The sequence below is a fragment of the Vulpes lagopus genome, chromosome 10, assembly GCF_018345385.1.
Source record: "Vulpes lagopus strain Blue_001 chromosome 10, ASM1834538v1, whole genome shotgun sequence".
NCBI classification, from domain to species: Eukaryota; Metazoa; Chordata; class Mammalia; order Carnivora; family Canidae; genus Vulpes; species Vulpes lagopus.
In genome coordinates this window covers 96495164-96512796 of record NC_054833.1, presented here as the reverse complement: position 1 = coordinate 96512796, position 17633 = coordinate 96495164, and the positions used below count along the sequence as shown (strand labels likewise).

Below are 17633 nucleotides of genomic sequence, written 5' to 3'. Positions count from 1 at the left end.
GAAACTATTGCCAGTACTTGGCCATCCCAGACTAACTAAACAAGATTGTCTGGGCATTGGGCCTAGGCACTGACATTTTTTTTTAAAAGAGTATCCCAGGGATTCTAGTGTGACTCAGGATTGAGAACTTCTGTCCTAGGCAGTAAACTCCGTGAAAGTGGGGGAAATGTCTCTCTTTTATGGTGGTGTTTCTGGTACCTAACACAGTGATCCCTGAATGAATGATGCATGGCAAATGAATTAATGTGTAGAGAGACAGGAAGACATGTCAAAACATAAAAGTGGCATTTGGGGAAAGCCAGCACACCACCTTATTTTATGGTCATGGGTACCAACTATTGGATAGCCTCTTCCGATTTTCTTTTTTGTGCGGAGGTGGGCACAAAGTAGATTTAAAAAGAAAGAGAAAAAGAAGTACTCTGCAAATCTCTTCAAAGACATTAGAGGAAATGGGGCTGAGAAGTCTTGCCTAAGTCCCCTAGCACTGCCAAGGGAGTTTTTCCACCTTAATCTGAATACTTAAGTCACCTCTTTCTAATGGCCTCTGGTCTTGGCCAAGGATTTCTGAAATTCTGGTCATTTCAGCTGACCATACATCATCCCCATCAGCAGGAGTTTCAGGAACATCAGTATTGAGAATCATGTCCATTGTTTCTTAATTGGCATAACCTCAACAAATGTAATGTGAAAATTTTGAATGATTATGGTGTCCTCTTCTGCCACACCTGAGAAAGTATATCCCCAAATTGGTGGCAATATGATGGTGGGCTGAGCTGAGTTGACCTGGCTTTTTTTTTTTTTTTTTTTTTTGGTCATGAGATGCAGAAAAGAAGATGTGGAGACAGTTGTCAAAATTTTTGGATGGAGGATGCCTGGGTTGTTCAGTCCTTTTTTTGGTGGGGGGGGTTGTTCAGTCCTAATGACTCTCCTGAACCTATCTGCTGCCACCCTAAATCCATCACTGATTGCTTCACCTTCTGGAATTCCTTATATTCCTAACTAGCAGCACCCTCCTAACAGTCACCCAACACTAATGCCTTCTCTCCCAATCCTCACCTCCATTCAGTACCCTTGCCTTCCATCCTAAGATTTATTTTTTAAGGTTTTATTTATTTATTCATGAGAGACACAGAGAGGCAGAGACACAGGCAGAGGGAGAAGCAGGCTCCATGCAGGGAGCCCGATGTGTGACTCGACCTGGGGACCCCAGGATCACGCCCTGAGCTGAAGGCAGATGCCTAACCACTGAGCTACCCAGGCGTCCCATCAGTTGCCTATCTTAAGATAGGAATAACAATAGTATTCACTCATAAAGATTATGTTCCAGGAAAAAAATGAATTTACTTCCATTAAAAAATGGACTTTCCCCAGGGCCTCACCACCCAAGTTATTACACTTTGAGAACACAATGGGCAAGGGAGATGGGTATTGATACAATTGTCAAGTATTTGCTCTTCTTGGATTTGGACCTGAGACTTAAGTGGCCCTCAGGGAAGTCTTAAGTGCACTAAAGTTTTATTTATCTACCATTTTATCATACCCTGATCTATTTTATAGGGAACAGGCAATGTCAACATGAGAGTGGCAATCTGGTGGATTGCTTGAGTCTTAAACAAAGGAAAGGAGAGTCCATTCCTCCTTAGTTTTCTGTAGGTTTCGAGATAAATAGCTCTTGACCCAGATGACCTTTGTAAGTGGGACAAAGTGTGTCAGGAGTTTTGGGCTCAAAAGGCTGCAGGGGTGGGGCAGATATCATTAGTGAAGAATGCTGGCAGTGGCACATGCCCACTATGGAGCCCTGCTCTGAGAGTATGGCCCATGGAAGGGAGCAGCCATCGGGATCCTCAGCTTCAACTTAGGAGTTTTTTGTTGGAATGCAGGCCTGGAGTTGGCCCAGCTCCTGGTTCATCAAGAGAAACCCCTGACCTAGATTCTCAGGTGAAACCACCTGATTCTAAGTGTTTGTTTAGATTTCTACAAAATACCATGTGCAAGCAAAACACATATTCAGATGATGTCTTCTTATCAATACATAGCAGATTTTTAGTTTGTGTTTGTGCATTCTACTATTATAGGTGACATTGCACTATGAGAAAACATCCCAGATGTTATATCCTGAACACTGCCTAGGTTCCAACCTAACTCCACCATGTCCCAGCTGAATGACTTAACCAGTTTTTGTCTCAGTTTCTGCTCTGTATTTGGTGACAGTAAAAGGACTTAACCTTTCAGAGTAGTTGGGAGGATTTAGAGTTAGTATGTGAATGGGTGGTTGGAACTTGGTAAACATGTAAGGCCCAAGCCTTGTCTGTGGGTTTTCAGAGTACACAAGGGTCATCTTATTTCAACAGGGAGTGGCTCCCCAGCCATATACTTTCCAAAGGCCCTCTACACCTGTAGAGCCCACAAGGGCTAGCACAGCCTGATTTTTAACATTATAAGTCACAAACTGACGTCGGGGTTAAAGTCATAATACTGATAGCACTCACTTACAACATCAGCCTAAGAAGGAGGTACTGTCATAACCCCCCTTCCCAATATGGCTCCACATAACTCCCCAAGGGTCACATGTGGAAGAGGCCACTGCAGACAGCCTGGGTCTTAACCAAGATGTTTAACTGATTCTCTCTAGACACAAATTCCCTGTCTACCAATTTGTGCATGTAAAGGCCTGAAAATCAGGAAGGATGACAGTTTTATTTTTTAAAAATCTATATAATAATTACTTGGAACAGGTATTGCTAAGCACATTACAAATATTAACTGATATAGGTACCTTTATTAATTCCATTTGATAGATAAGGAAGCTGAGACTCAGACAGAGTCTAAATTAACTGACCAGGGTTGCACAGGTGGGGATAGTGGGAAACAGGCTCAGATCCAGGCTCACACCCAGGCCCCTACACTATGCTTCCTTATAGGTAAGGACAAGCAGTTCAAAGTCCTATGAACTTTAGCTTCATTAATTCACCATTGAATAAAAACAAATACAGATTTAGTAAGGAGAGACTTTATTTGAAAGGGTTATTGTGGGGAGATGGCATTGTTGCAGTATGGGGAACACTCTGACCATAGGTCTGCAAGTATCTCAACAGCTAGGCCAAAAAGGAATGTTGCTTTCATAGGAGGGAGTAAACATGTCCAGACAAAACTGGGTAAGGGGAATTGGGATGGACAGGAGTGCCATGACCAGAGAGCAGAGGAGAAAATGTTTCTCCCTGAGACTAGCCTGGTTCTCAGGAGGGGCTGTCTGCTGGATCAGGGTGAGAGTTGGCCAGGATGTGGGAAAAGGAGAGAATCCGTACCAAAGTTGGTTAACAAGCATTTTGTTCCAATGCTTAACGGGCAACAGGCAGTTCAGCTAATCATCTATGAAGTGATGAATGGAAGTTTGGAGGATCTGGGTCTGGCCTTATCATAGGTAAATGAGGGGGGCATCCATAAGTCTTATCTGACTCACATGGGGAAGGTGACTTCTTTGCACTAAGTTGTTTCCCAAAACACAAAGAACAGGGGCATTTCTACTTGCTGTTTTCCAGGATCATAGGGCCTGACAGAGCTCAACATGTCATAACTCAGTTTGAATCCAGTACAGACACACCTCCTTTTAGTGTGCTTTGCTTTAGTGTGCTTTGCAGATAATGGGATTTTTACAAATTGAGGGTTTGTGGCAACCCTGTATCAAGCAAGTGTATTGGCGTAGTTTTTCCAACAGCATCTGCTCACTTCATGTCTGTGTGTCACATTTTGGCAATTCTCACAATATTTCAAACCTTTTCATTATGATTTTTTTTTTGTTGTGGTGATCTGTGATCAGTGATCTTTGATGTTACTATTGTTATTGATTTGGGGTGCAACGAAGTGTGCCCATATAAGATTGATAAAGGGAGCATGTGTCCTGACTGTTCCATTAAATGTCTGTTCCAGATCCCTCCCCCTGTCCTCAGGCCTCCTTATTCCCTGAGACTCAACAGCATTGAAATTAGACCAGTAAGTAATCCTAGGATGGCTTCTAAGTGTTCGAATGAAGGGAGGAGTCCCCCATCTCTCATTCTAAGTCAAAAGCTGGAAGTGATCAAGCTCAGTGAGAAAGGCATGTTGAAAGCCAAGATAGGCTGAGCCAGGCCTCTTGCACCAGTTAGCCAAGTTGTAAATGCAAAGGGAAAGTTCTTGAAAGAAATTAAAAGTGCAGGAAGCCTGCATGGCTCAGCAGTTGAGCATCTGCCTTCAGCTCAGGGCGTGATCCCACGGTCCTGGGATCGAGTTCTACATCAGGCTCCCTGAATAGAGCCTGCTTTTCCCTCTGCCTATGTCTCTGCCTCTCTCTGTGTGTCTCTCATGAATAAATAAATAAATAAATAAATAAATAAATAAATAAATAAAATCTTAAAAAAAAAGGATCTCTAAAAAAATTTTTTCTTTTTTCTTAACACACAAATGTTAAGAAAGCAAAACAGCCTTATTGCTGATATGGAGAAAGGTCAGCAATAAAGATCTGTATAGAAGCAATAAAAATCTGGATAGAAGATCAAATCAGCCACAACATTCCGTTAAGCCTAATCTAGAGCAAAGTCCTAACTCTCTTCAATTCTATGAAGGCTGAGAGATGGGGAAGCTGTGGAAGAAAAGTCTGAAGCTAGCAGTTGTTGGTTCAGGAGGTTTAAGGAAAGAAGCCATCTTAATAACATAAAAGTGCATGGTGAAGTGGCAAGTGCTGATGATGTAGAGGCTGCAGCAAGTTCTCCAGAGATCGAACAGAGACAAGGAAGGCATCTGCATTGAACAATAGATTTTTGCTCAACTATAGGACTGTCATAGCTAGAGAGACGTCAACACCTGGATTCATAGCTGCAAAGAACAGGCTGACTCTTGTTAGAGGCTAATGCAGCTGGTGACTTGAAGTTGAAGCCAGTGCTCAATTACCATTCTGGAAATCCTTGAGCCCTTCAGAATTATGCTACATCTACACTACCTGTGATCTACAAATGGGACAAAAAAGCGTGATGCCAGCACATCTGTTTACAACATGGTTTACCAAGTATTGTAAGCCCACTGTTGAGACTTACAGCTCAGGAAAGAGAAATTCCTTTCAAAGTATGACTTCATTGACAGTGTACCTGGTCATCCAAGAGCTCTGATGGAGGTGGATAATGACATTCATGTTGTGTTCATGCTTGCTAACACAGCATCCATTCTGCAGTCCATGGATCAAGAAGTAATTTTGACTTTCATGCCCTATTATTTAAGAAATACATTTTGTAAGGCTAGAGATGCCATAGTGATTCCTCTGATGGATCTGGGCAAAGTCAGTTGAAAACCTTCCAAAAAGGATTCACCATTCTAGACGTCATTCAGAACATTGATAATTCATGGGAAGGGGCCAAAATATGAGCATTAATGGAAGTTTGGAAGGAGTTGATTTCAACCCATATCATGACCTTGAGGGATTCAAGACTTCAGGGGAGAAAGTCAGTGCAAATGTGGTAGAAAGAGCAGAAGAATCAGAATCAGAAATGGAGCTTGAAGATGGAACCACATTGCTGTAATCTCATGATAAAACTCTCAGTAGGTGAGGAGTTACTTCTTATGGATGAGCAAAGAAAGTGGCTTCTTAGGAAAGTGCTTTCTACTCTGGATGAAGATGTTGTAAGCATTGTTGAAATGACAATAGAGGATTTAGAATATTACATAAACTGAGTTGATAAAGCAGCAGCAGGTTGGAGAGGATTGACTCCAATTTTGAAAGAAGTTCTACTGTGTGTAAAATGCTATTAAATAGCATCACATGAAACAGAGAAATTGTTCTCAAAAGGAAGAGTTCATGGATGTGGCAAGCTTTATTTTTATCTTATTTTAAGAAATTGCCACAGCAACCACCACCCCACTTGGTCACCAACCATCAACATTGAGGCAAGACCCTCCACCAGCAAAAAGATTATAACTTTCTGAAAGCCCAGATGATGGTTATCATTTTTTATCAATAAAGTATTTTTTAATTAATTTATTTTAAGCAGGCTCCACACCCAATATGGGTATTGAACTCACAAACCTGAGATCAAGAATCCCATGTTCTACTGACTGAACCAACCAGGTACCCCCATAAAGTTATTTTTTAGTTAAGGCATGTACATTGTTATTTTAGACATGATGCTATGTTCCATTTAATAGACTACAGGATAGTGTAAACATAACTTTTATATGCACTGGGAAATCAAAATGTTAGTTTTACTTGCTTTTTTATGGTTTACTTTATTACAGTGGTCTGGAACTGAACCCACAATATCTCTGAGGTTTGCCAGTATCTACTATATAGCAGGCTCTTCCTAGGAACTTTCTCCAGAGAGAGTTAGGTCCTGGATTCACAAAGCTGGTTAAAGGTACTACCTTCAAAAATATCTCTGCTCAGAGAACAAGGGGTCAAGATCAATGTGTCTCCTTCTTCTCTCAGCATAAGTTTTCAAGATTCACCATTGCTGTGATGTGTATCACTTTTCCCCCTTCTATGTCTGAATAATATTTCACTGTATGGATACACTACATTTTGTTTATCCATTCATCAATTGATAGACATTTGGGTGGATGACACTTTCTTACCTTTCTTTGTACATACCCTGGCTGATTTTATTTGCTGCATGGAACCGAGGGCCCAGCCTTCATCTCCGCATTGCAGAATGATTCTCTGTGTGGAGAGGGAATATGTTGGCTCCTGATATGACACAAACCTGTCAGGGGAACTGGAAGCTTTCAAATTCATGGCCCAAATATGTCTATCTGTGCCAAACAACCACTAAGCAGAAGTGCAGGAATGGTGCTTCACAAGTGGGAGGGGCCCTCCATCAACACCTGGCCTCATTGGCAGAGCATGTATAACCCAGTTCCAGATCCACTCTTCACTCTCATCTGGTTCTAAGTTAGTTATTTTCAGGTGAATCATACCCTTCCTTGCTGGGCCACAAGAGGACCATTCTGGAGTTGGCTTCCCCATACCTCCCCTCTCTACTTATACAGATAAAGGAGAAGGTGGCTGGTCCAAGATGATGAAGAGGCATGGACTTGGATTTAGGCTCTGGCAAAGAGTCAAAGTCCATTCCTACTATCTCTATGACACTAGTATCTCTCCTTTTCAGGTTTCCCATGTGTAAAATGGGAAAGGAAATCTTGACTGTTGACATTTGGAGAATAATTTTGCAAGACAGTACTGATCACCAGTGACATATGGGGTTTCCAGAAAAGGGTTGCACACATTGCACCTACTGTCTCATGATCTTGCTCCTGTCTAGGATCTGGCCTCACCGCTGTAGACTCAGAAGTTGGATTTGTCCAGCTGTAGATCTATTTCTACAGGGCAAAGCCACATTCACTGGACTCTCAAAACCGTTGTACAAGCATATTATTATATTTTAGAAGACCGACAATTCTAACATGCTAACAGGCTGAGATTTGTCATATGGCCCAGATACTTGTGTGTGCTTCAAATGCTACTGTCTCTTCCTCTGGCCAGGCCAAGGTCGTGAACCATGCATACACAGAGGCCAGTTCCCTGAGCATAGATGCACGTGGATATATGAGGAGGAAGGAGATGGAGCAAAAATTAAATGCAATCAGCATTATTTATAGCAGCCAACACATGGAAGCAACCCAAGTATCCATTAATAGCAGAATGGATAAAGAAGATTGGTACATCCACCCCCCCCAATGCATGCTGGAATATTATGCAGCCATAAAAAGGAGTGAAAGCTTGCCATTTGCAACAGCATGGATAGACCTAGAGGGTATCATGCTAAGTGAAATAAATCAGATAGTCAATGACAAAGACCATATAATTTTACTTATGTATGGAATCTAAAAAAACAAAACAAACAAATAAACAAAACACCAAAAACAGATGCAACAATGCAAAGAAGAAAAGTGGTAGTTGCCAGAGGGGAACGAACGGGCTAGGAGCTGGGCAAAATGGGTGAAGGGGAGTGGAAGGTACAAGCTTCTTCCAGTTATGCAGTGACTAAGTCCACAGGGATGAAAGGAACAGCATAGGGAATATAGTCAGTGGTATTATAACAGTGCTATTATGGGGACAGATGGTAGTTGGTAAATATAGCATAATGTATAGACATGTGGAATCACTATATTATGCACCTGAAACTAATGTAACATAGTGTCAACTATAACTTTTAAGAAGTTAAATGCAATCAACTATGGCAACTAGATGCTTTCATTTCATAGTAGGGATGCCTACTATGAAATTTTTTTTTTTAAATTTGTGAAACAAGTTTAGCAAAAATATATTGAAAATAAAAGCCAGAAACTGGTAAAAGCCAAATGAAAAAAATATACAGTCTTCCCCCAAATGATGGTAAGGACCTAGTGCATTCAGGAGACAGGCCCAGGTGAGATGTGCCAGACCCGGCCTGGTAGGGAGAGACTATGCTCGACCCCACACGTGGGATGTGACGCGGTGGTGCCGCTCAGTCCAGATCCACAACAGAGCAGACTACGGGGGAATCTTACAACAGAAGGAACAAGAGTGCCCACACTTTGTCTTAAGGCTGCCACTCTCTCTCGGGCAGTGTTTGAACACACCAGCCATGTAGCCTTCTCTGTTCCACCTTTTCCTACACTTACAGGGCTGGCTAATTTTCATTCTAATTGGAATGATCTTTAAAAGAACAGAAATTAGGGGTGCCTGGGTAGTTCAGTCGGTTAAATGGTAATTTCAGCTCATGTCATGACCTCAGGGTTCTAGGATCAAGCCCCACCTTGGCTCCCCACTCAAAAGGGCATCTGCTTCAGGATTCTCTCTCCCTCTGCCCCTCCCTCCCCGCAGCTTGTGTGTGCTGTCTCTCTCTCTCTCTTTCTCAATAAATCTTAAAAAACAAGAGAAATTATCCAAAAATAAGTACTTTCTTATAGCAAAATGGAAGACATTAAAAATCAGACCCCTTCCATCCTGCCTCTCCCTCTAAGGGCAACTATTGTTACCATTTTGGTGTCTTTCCTTTCAAATTCTTTTTTTTTTTTTTTTCTTTTTTTTTACATTCCCACACAGACAGGTATAGAATTAGCTCCCTCCCTTTCCGGAGGGCATAAATTGGATTCTATCTAACGAGCATTATACTGTAACTTATTTTGCTTCACAAAATATCTTGGAGCAAAATCCATGTTCGTTTATATAGTTCTACCCCGTCTTTTAAAATTGCTGTCATGTTCCATTATAGGGACCATAATTTATGTCCTCATTTTCCCATTCGTGGACATTTAGGTTAGTCATTTCTTTTGTTATTATATACAGTGCTGTAAAGAACATCGCTTAGTGTATCTCTGAATATATGTGTTTGTTCTCTGGGACAGATAGTGAGACTTTTTTGGACAAAAGATATGCACATTGAAAATGGGCATCGACTTAATCTTTCACATTTATAAGCAATGCATGTAAATGCCTGTTTCTCTAACCTTTCTTTTCTTTCTCTCTTTATTTCTTTCTTATTTGAGTATGGTTCACAGTGATACATTAGTTTAGGTGCACTACTTAGTGATTTGACGAGCTATACACTATATGATGTTCAACACAAATGTAGCTCCTATTTGTCCTGTTACATGACTATTACAATATCGTTGACTGTATTCTTTATGCTACATTTTTCCTCATTTCCTAACTAGAAGTCTGTATCTCCATCTCCCCTTTACCCATTTGTCGAACCCCTGTCCCCCTCTTCTCTGACAATCATCAGTTTGTTCTCTGTATTTATAGGTCTGATTCTGTTTTTTTTTTGTTGGTTTATTCATTTGCTCTTTTAGACTTCATTTATCAATGGAATCATTTGGTATTTGTCCAATTTATTTCATTTAGCATAAAACCCTGTAGGTCCAACCATGTTGTCTCAAATGGCATGATCTCATTCTTTTTTACGGTTGAGTCATAGTCCTGTATGTGTAAAACATATTTTCCTTATCTATTCATCTACTGATGGACACTTCGGTTATTTCCATTTCTTGGCTATTATAAACGATGCTGTAATAAAATAGAGATGCATGTATCTTTTTGAATTAGTGTTTTTGCTTTCTTTGGGTAAATACCCAACAGTCGGGTTATTGCATCATATGATATTCCTATTTTTAATCTTTTGAGGAACCTCTATATTGTTTCCATAGTGGCTGCACCAATTTGCATTTCCATCAACAGTGCATGAGTGTTCTTTATTCTCCATATCCTTGCTAATACTTCTTATTTTTTTGTTATTTTGACTTTAGCCATTTTAACTGGTGTAAGGTGTATCTCATTGTGGTTTTGATTTGCATTTCCCTGGTGATGAGTGATGTTGAGCATCTTCTCATGTATCTGTTGGGCATCTGGATGTCTTCTTTGGAATTATGTCTATTCAGTGCTCTGCCCATTTTTAAATCAGATTGTTTGATTTTATGGTGTTGAGTTTGTCCTTTTGTCTTCTGATGGTGATCATCCTCTTCTTAGGAAGAGTAACACTTCCATTCAGATTGCAGACAGGTCTTATTAGCTTGGAAGTCAAATGTCTTTTCTGATCACTTACATACTGATCCTTGAGTTGATTGTCAGTGTGCTCTCTGATTTCCTGTATTTTCCAATTCCTAGATAGATACCTGACTATATATAGCCCCTGGCTGCTGATAAAAGAGACGCCTTGGGGTGCCTGGGTGGCTTAGTGCCTTCGACTCAGTGCCTTCGGCTCAGTGCCTTCGAGCTCCTCACTCAGGAGGGAGTCTGTTTCTCCCTCTGCCTCTCCCCCTGCTGGTGCCCAGTGCTCTCACTGTCTCTCTCCCCACACCCTCAAATAAATAAATAAATAATCTTAAAAAAACAAAAGAGAGAGAGACCTCTCAAGGTTTACAGGAAAGACCACATGACACAGCCAATATGAAGATGATTTCTCTCAGGACGCTGGGTGGCTCAGTGGTTGAGCATCTGCCTTTGACTCAGGGCATGATCCTGGGATTCGGGATCGAGTCTCACGTTGGGCTCCTTGGAGAGCTTCCTTCTCCCTTTGCCTATGTCTCTGCCTCTCTCTCTGTGTCTCTCATCTTTAAAAATCTTTTTTAAAAAAGAAGATGATTTCTCATCTTTAGAGCTTGAGAGACATATTAACTGTGACATGTTTATTTTGCTATGGCTCAACAGGTGATTTTAGGTCTATGTTGCCTTCATTCAGAATTTCAGATACCTATTTTTTGTACTTGTTGGTATAAAACAATTTTTACGAGGTCCATAATATCCTGCAGACTGGGTTGGGTAAACTCTCATCTCAAATTCTGAGAGGTATTTTACATATTATGTCATCTGCTTATTTACACTAAGCAATGCATTTAGGGCTTTCTATCTGGTTTCTATTGCAAGCTTCTTTTTAAGATTGATGTCTATTCAGTGCTTTGGGAGAAGGCCATCGTGAGGGAAAAAGTTCCAAGGAAGTAAGAAGTGCAGATGGCTATGAGCCACCATCTTTCATAACCTAGAAGGAACTGGGAAGCTTCTTGTTAATGACTTCTGTCCACTCGAACCAGGACTTAACATTTTATTACATTTCTAAAACCTAAAACCAGCTCCAAAATATTAATTTGTAATGAATGAGTCACGAAGATTTTATGGAGTGATGGAGGTTACACTAAATATGACACAGCAGAGATTAATAGAAAAATATCCAGTAGACGTCTTACCATAGCTCTCCCTCCTCAGTTCTTTGGCCACCAACCACTCCTAGACCGTCCCACCATCAGTAATTCTCCTTCCTCTTTACTTCTTTTTACACAGAGAAGTGTGTCTGTTTTGGCTTCTCTGCCCATTTTCCCATTTAGCAGATAAAGAAACTTCCTCAAGTCCCACTCTCTCCAGAAAACATGGGCAATCATACATAGTATCAGTGTTTTCCTTATTAAGTAATTTCTCCTGGCACTTGGGTTTGAACCCACTTTGTATTGTCTTAATCCCTTGCAGGTGGCGATTCCGGATTTGGTCATGCTCTGTCTAAATATCTAGATGAGCTTGGCTTCACGGTATTTGTGGGAGTTCTGGATGAAAAGGGATCAGGAGCAGAGGAATTGCGAAGAACCTGCTCCAAGCGCCTCTCTGTGCTCCAGATGGACATCACCGACCAGCAACAGATAAAAGACGCCCACAGCAAAGTGGTGGAAAAATTGCAGGACAGAGGTATTGGCTTCATCTGTCCATGACCTCAATTGCCACTTACTCTCCTAGCAAATGACCCATACTGATTCCATCCTTTCCTAACCACTACTCTCTAGTCCATTCTGGCTGCTGATCACATCTTGAGGACACCTGTTGGCTTTGGGCATGTCTGGATCCTTAAAAAATGTCATCAGGGTTCAGTCTCTGTTTCTTAGCTCTGCTTTCTCTCTTGTTGGGTTCATGCTTATCCCTCTTATGAGTGTGACTTCATGGTGTCTTATTCAAGGAGATATTCAATACAGACCCCTCTGGTGAGGCTCAGAGAGGTAGCATTGGCCATACTGAATGATAAAGCAATGGGTTCTAGATATGGAAATACCATGTCAGCAACCAGGGATGTAAGGGTGTGGTGAAAAAACTTTCCAGTGTGTGAGTCCATGCTGTTTTATGGCCAGAATTCTGAAGAGCAATCCTCTTCTGAGACCAAATTGCCAATACACCTTCTGTCTGCTTTCCTTGAAGTTCTCTCAATCTCAGCCTCTCAAATCAAACAGAAAGGAAAGCCGTCAAACAAGAGTTTAAAATCACTGAGAAGGATGTGTCCTAAAGAATCCTCTGGGACCTGTAGATAAACGACAAAACCCCAGATCCTGTAAGAGGGCTGGCCCTGATCTATGTTCCCATGCAGCATATTATTACATAAGTATTAACATATTTTTAATAATTAAGTAACATTAATTATCTTTAAACAATAGGTCCCATAGGCGTAATGGGCTTATTGGCCTGCTTAAATTCTAAGCAGAGGCTGGCAAACTACGGCCTGTTTCTTTTCTTTTCTTTTTTTTTTAACATTTTATTTTAAAAGAATTGTGGTTTCACAGGAAGTTGTCAATAAATGTACAGAGAGATCCTGTTCATGCTTTGCCAAGTCACCCTCAATGTTAACATCTTGCATAACCATAATACAATGTCAAAACCAGGAAACTGGCATTAGTATAATCCTCAGAGCTTATTTAGATTTCACCACCTATACATACAAGTGTGTGTGTGTAACTTTGTGCAAAGAACCACAATCAAAATACAGAACTGTTCCATCACCACCAAGCTCCCTCATGCTGCATTTTTCATTTTAATTTATTATTTTATAATTTTTTTTTATAAAGTTGGGAACTTTCTTTTTTAATTTTTTTATTTATTTATGATAGTCACACACACACACACAGAGAGAGAGAGAGAGAGGCAGAGACACAGGCAGAGGGAGAAGCAGGCTCCATGCACCGGGAGCCTGACATGGGATTCGATCCCGGGTCTCCAGGATCGCGCCCTGGGCCAAAGGCAGGCGCCAAACCACTGCGCCACCCAGGGATCCCCCTATTTTATAATTTTTTTTAAGAGAGAGAGTGCCAGCAGGCAGTGGGGGCTAAGGAGGAGGGGCAGAGGGAGAGGGAGAGAGAGAATCCTAAGCAGGCTCCAAACCTGGGGCAGCCCAATGTGGGGATCAATCTCATGACTCCTAGATCTCAGTCTGAACTGAAATCAAGAGTCAGATGCTCAACTGACTGAGCCACCCAGGTGCCCCTCTCATGCTATGTTTTTAGAGTCATATTTCCATCCCTAATCCCTGGCAATCACAAATCTGTTCTCTCTCTGACACTGTCACTTAAAGAACATTATATAGATCTGCCATCTATTTTTGTTCAGTCTTTGAGCTCAGGATGGTTTTTGCAATTTTAAATGGTTAAAACAATCAGAAAAAGAATATTATTTTGACAAGTGAAAATTATATGGAATTCAAATGTCAATGTCCCAAAATCAAGTTTTATTGGAGCTTTGTTCCCATTTTCATTCATTTACAGATGAAGACTGTGGCTGCTCTTAGAGTATAATGGCCGGCAGATTTGAAACAGTAGTGCCTGCAACTAAAATATTCACTATTTGACCTTTCATAGAAAAAGTTTGCTGACCTCCATTCTAGTGCATCCTCAAACTGCTGCCTTGCATGTTGCCTGTCAAAGGTATGCATCAGGCTGACTGAATGAAAACCATCACTTGGAAATGTGAGCACTCTGCACTCATCACCATCCTCATACTAATTGTTGAGCTCTTATTATCAGCTAGGCTATTATCTAACTTAATGCTCCCAGTCATTACTGTGTGTAAATGTCAGACCACCAGCTCAGGTATGTGTGAGAAATGTAATTTTTCTACAACTCAATTCTGTTTCTATTTTGAGCCCTCTTTCTGCCATGTGGCAAAAACCATTTCAGTTTGAGCTTCACCTCATTTCCCCAGGGTAGCATCTAAATTCTTGAGGATGAGACATTTCATCTTCGATCATCAGTGTTTTATGCTGGCCCCTGCTGAGATGTTCAATGCTCTGTCCAGTCCTTGTGCAATTTGGGGCCCACCCACCTCTTTGATGCCATCAAAGGCTGGACCTCCTGCCATTTGTGTCTCTGCTAGCACTGAGGCTCATTCAGCTTCTGTATATACCACAGGTTCTCACTCTGGAGTGTGTCCCAGGGTCACTTGGAGAGCATGTTCTATCACAGATGCTGAGCTTCAGCAACAATTTCTGATCACCAGTTTCTGATCCAACAGGTCTGAAGTGGGGTTCTAGAACTTGCATTTTTTTTTTGAGAGAGAGAGAGAGAGAGAGAGAGCACACACGTGCAAGAGAGAAGGGGAAGGGCAGAGGGAGAGAGAGAGAGAATCTTAAGCAGGCTCCATGCCCAGCACGGAGCCCAAAGTGGAGCTCAGTCTCATGACCCTGAGATCATGACCTGACCCCAAATCAAGAGTTGGATACTTAACTGACTGAGCCACCCACTCCTAGAATTTGCATTTCTAATAAGTTCCCATTTGATGCTGCTGGTTCTGGATCACATCTTGAGAATCATTGTTCTAAACCATACCTGAGGCTCAGGGAACTCAGAATCTGCTTCAGGTTTGCCTAACTAAACATACCCCAGATTCAGTCACCTCTGCAGGTAAAGAGGACCTCACCTCTGCTACAGATCCTGCCACCTGAAAAATATCTGGAGTTTTTGTATTACCTCTTTCCCACCATTTAGGGCTATGGTTCCCAAGCTTGCCTGTACATTGGAATCACCTGGGGAATTTTTAAATTCAGTGTCAAGGTCCCTTCTGTCTTCTACCCCAGAATTTCTGATCTAATTGGGTGGGATGTGGCTGGGCTTTGGGAGGTGGGGGTGGAGTTAAAAAGCCCCCGCCCCCACCCCCGCCCCAGTGATTCTACATGTAGTCAAGATTGAAAACCACTACTTGTGGACAGAGGTTCTCCAAGTGTGGTCCAGACCTGCAGCATCAACATCACCTGGGAACCTGGTAGAAGTGTAGATTCTCAGGCCCCATCCCAAACACCCTAAATGAGACTTTCTGGAGGTGGTGCCCAGTTATCTGTTTGTACAAGCCCTCTGGTGATTCTGATGTAATCAAACGGATTAGGCTGGTTGGGGTTTAGACTAGGGCTCAGGGACTCTGCAATCTTATTACTTGGCACCTCTCTAGTTTTCCTATTTCTCTGGATTAGGGGATCTTTTCTACTCTAGGGAAAAGGGAAGACAGGCTCATATATAATCCTGCATGGTCCTAAAGATATTACACTGTCTCTACACAGTCCTTTGAAGGAGAAACATGTCATAGGCTCTTATACTCTCCCCCTTGCTGTGTCATCTGTCCCCAGATACAACAAATATCTAGCTGTGTCCAGGAAAGTGCTTTAAGGAAAAGAAAATATCTCCAAAGACCCACTGCTTAACATTTCAAATTTACTCTCCATTCAACCCCCCTATAGAAAGTAGTTTTAAGTATTCAAGGAAATTGAGGCCCAAGAGTTTGAGTGATCTGCCTATATCCCAAATCTCAAAGAGCTTGATCAAGTGTTAAAAATCCTCTTGCTCTTCAGCATCACTGGTTATCAAAGCCATTCCTTTCTGTCCTCAGGATTGTGGGCTGTGGTCAACAATGCTGGGGTCATTTGCTTACCAGCCGACGGAGAGCTCATTCCCATGACTGACTACAAAAAATGCATGGCTGTGAACTTCTTCGGGGCTGTGGAGGTCACAAAGGCATTTTTGCCTCTTCTTAGGAAATCGAAGGGCAGGCTGGTAAACATCAGCAGCATGGCAGGTGAGTTGGCCTTTCCCCACAAGTTTGAGCGGTACCTGTTATGCAAGACGTGGCTCGTTGCATTCTTTGTGGGCCAAACAAGAAAACAGGACTTGCTCTTGCAGGACTGGGTTAGGATTAGTCAAACTGTGTGTTTACCATTGATCTTAATAACATAAAACCTTGCCTTTCAAATCCTTTCACAGTACAAACTGTCACTTCTTAATTCATCTATTCATTTCTGAGTATTTAGCATTTTATGTATCTTCATAAAACATAAGCTTCCTAGATTTGGACAGGAAATCCCTTATAGAGTTACTGGTAATCTGTTTCCAACCCTCTTTGAACTGAGCACACTCTGCTGTTCCCTGTGAGATGAGTAGGCAAGTGTCTTCACCACTGGCACTGCCAGAGCTCTATGCCTTGGTTGGTGGCCCACTAGTGTTTTCCCTAAGATCTTTCCCATCATTTTGCAATCTTAAGATAGTTGAGTCAGGTGTGACATTTAATGACTCATCTTTTTCAATTTCAAAGAACAGATAGTCAATAACTTGAGTTCAAGGTTTAACAACCTCCTTTCTATAAATAATGCTAAGGTACACCATATCACTTCCTTTTTTCTTTTTTTAAAGATTTTTATTTATTTATTCATGATAGTCACACACAGAGAGAGAGAGAGAGAGGCAGAGACAGGCAGAGGGAGAAGCAGGCTCCATGCACTGGGAGCCTGACGTGGGATTCGATCCCGGGTCTCCAGGATCGCGCCCTGGGCCAAAGGCAGGCGCCAAACCGCTGCGCCACCCAGGGATCCCCGGGGTTTCTTTGATCCTGACTCAGCTATGGGTATGGCCATGGGATTGTCTTTCAGGCCACTGCATGGATGAAAGGGAAGCCAAGGGGGTGGGGGCTTGGACTCCAGGATCCTGCCTTTGAATAGAAGAATACTGCTCTTCACTGTTTGATTAGTTGGTTCCAAAGAAGATTTTGTTTTTTTAACAAGGCATCCAGTAGTTATTTTGTTTTATTTTACTTCTTTGTTTTTTGAGGAGATGTTCCTCATGTTCACTAGGCAATTATCATTGTCCACCATATTCCCTTTTCTGGCTTTCATTCAGCAACTTCCTTGAACTTAACTGTTATATGAATGTGTGTTACTAAGTTGTTGGTTGGCCTAAGGAAGGAAGGAAGGAAAAGAGGGAGCGAGGAGAAGAAAAGAATGGAAAGAGAGAAGTCTAATGTGGTTAAGAGCAATGATTATTATATTTTAACTTGTATGAGAACACTGAAGTATTTCCAATTTCTTGCTCCTTGCTGAAGCCAACAAATCCTGGGAAAACACATTTGTAATATT

At 41.6% G+C, this 17633-nt stretch overlaps 1 protein-coding gene across 4 annotated transcripts in view; it reads left to right on the top strand.

Moving 5' to 3' along the window:
• The window catches only part of HSD17B2 (hydroxysteroid 17-beta dehydrogenase 2), an 80946-nt gene that overhangs the window by 36300 nt on the left and 27013 nt on the right, over positions 1 to 17633 (top strand). For 3 of the 4 annotated variants that reach the window (XM_041769834.1, XM_041769833.1, XM_041769832.1), the window contains exons 2-3: positions 11960 to 12172; positions 16118 to 16303. In XM_041769834.1, coding sequence (XP_041625768.1) covers positions 11960 to 12172; positions 16118 to 16303 — 399 coding nt within the window. The remainder of the gene's footprint in view (positions 1 to 11959; positions 12173 to 16117; positions 16304 to 17633) is intronic. The other variant, XM_041769835.1, reaches the window with a different exon arrangement.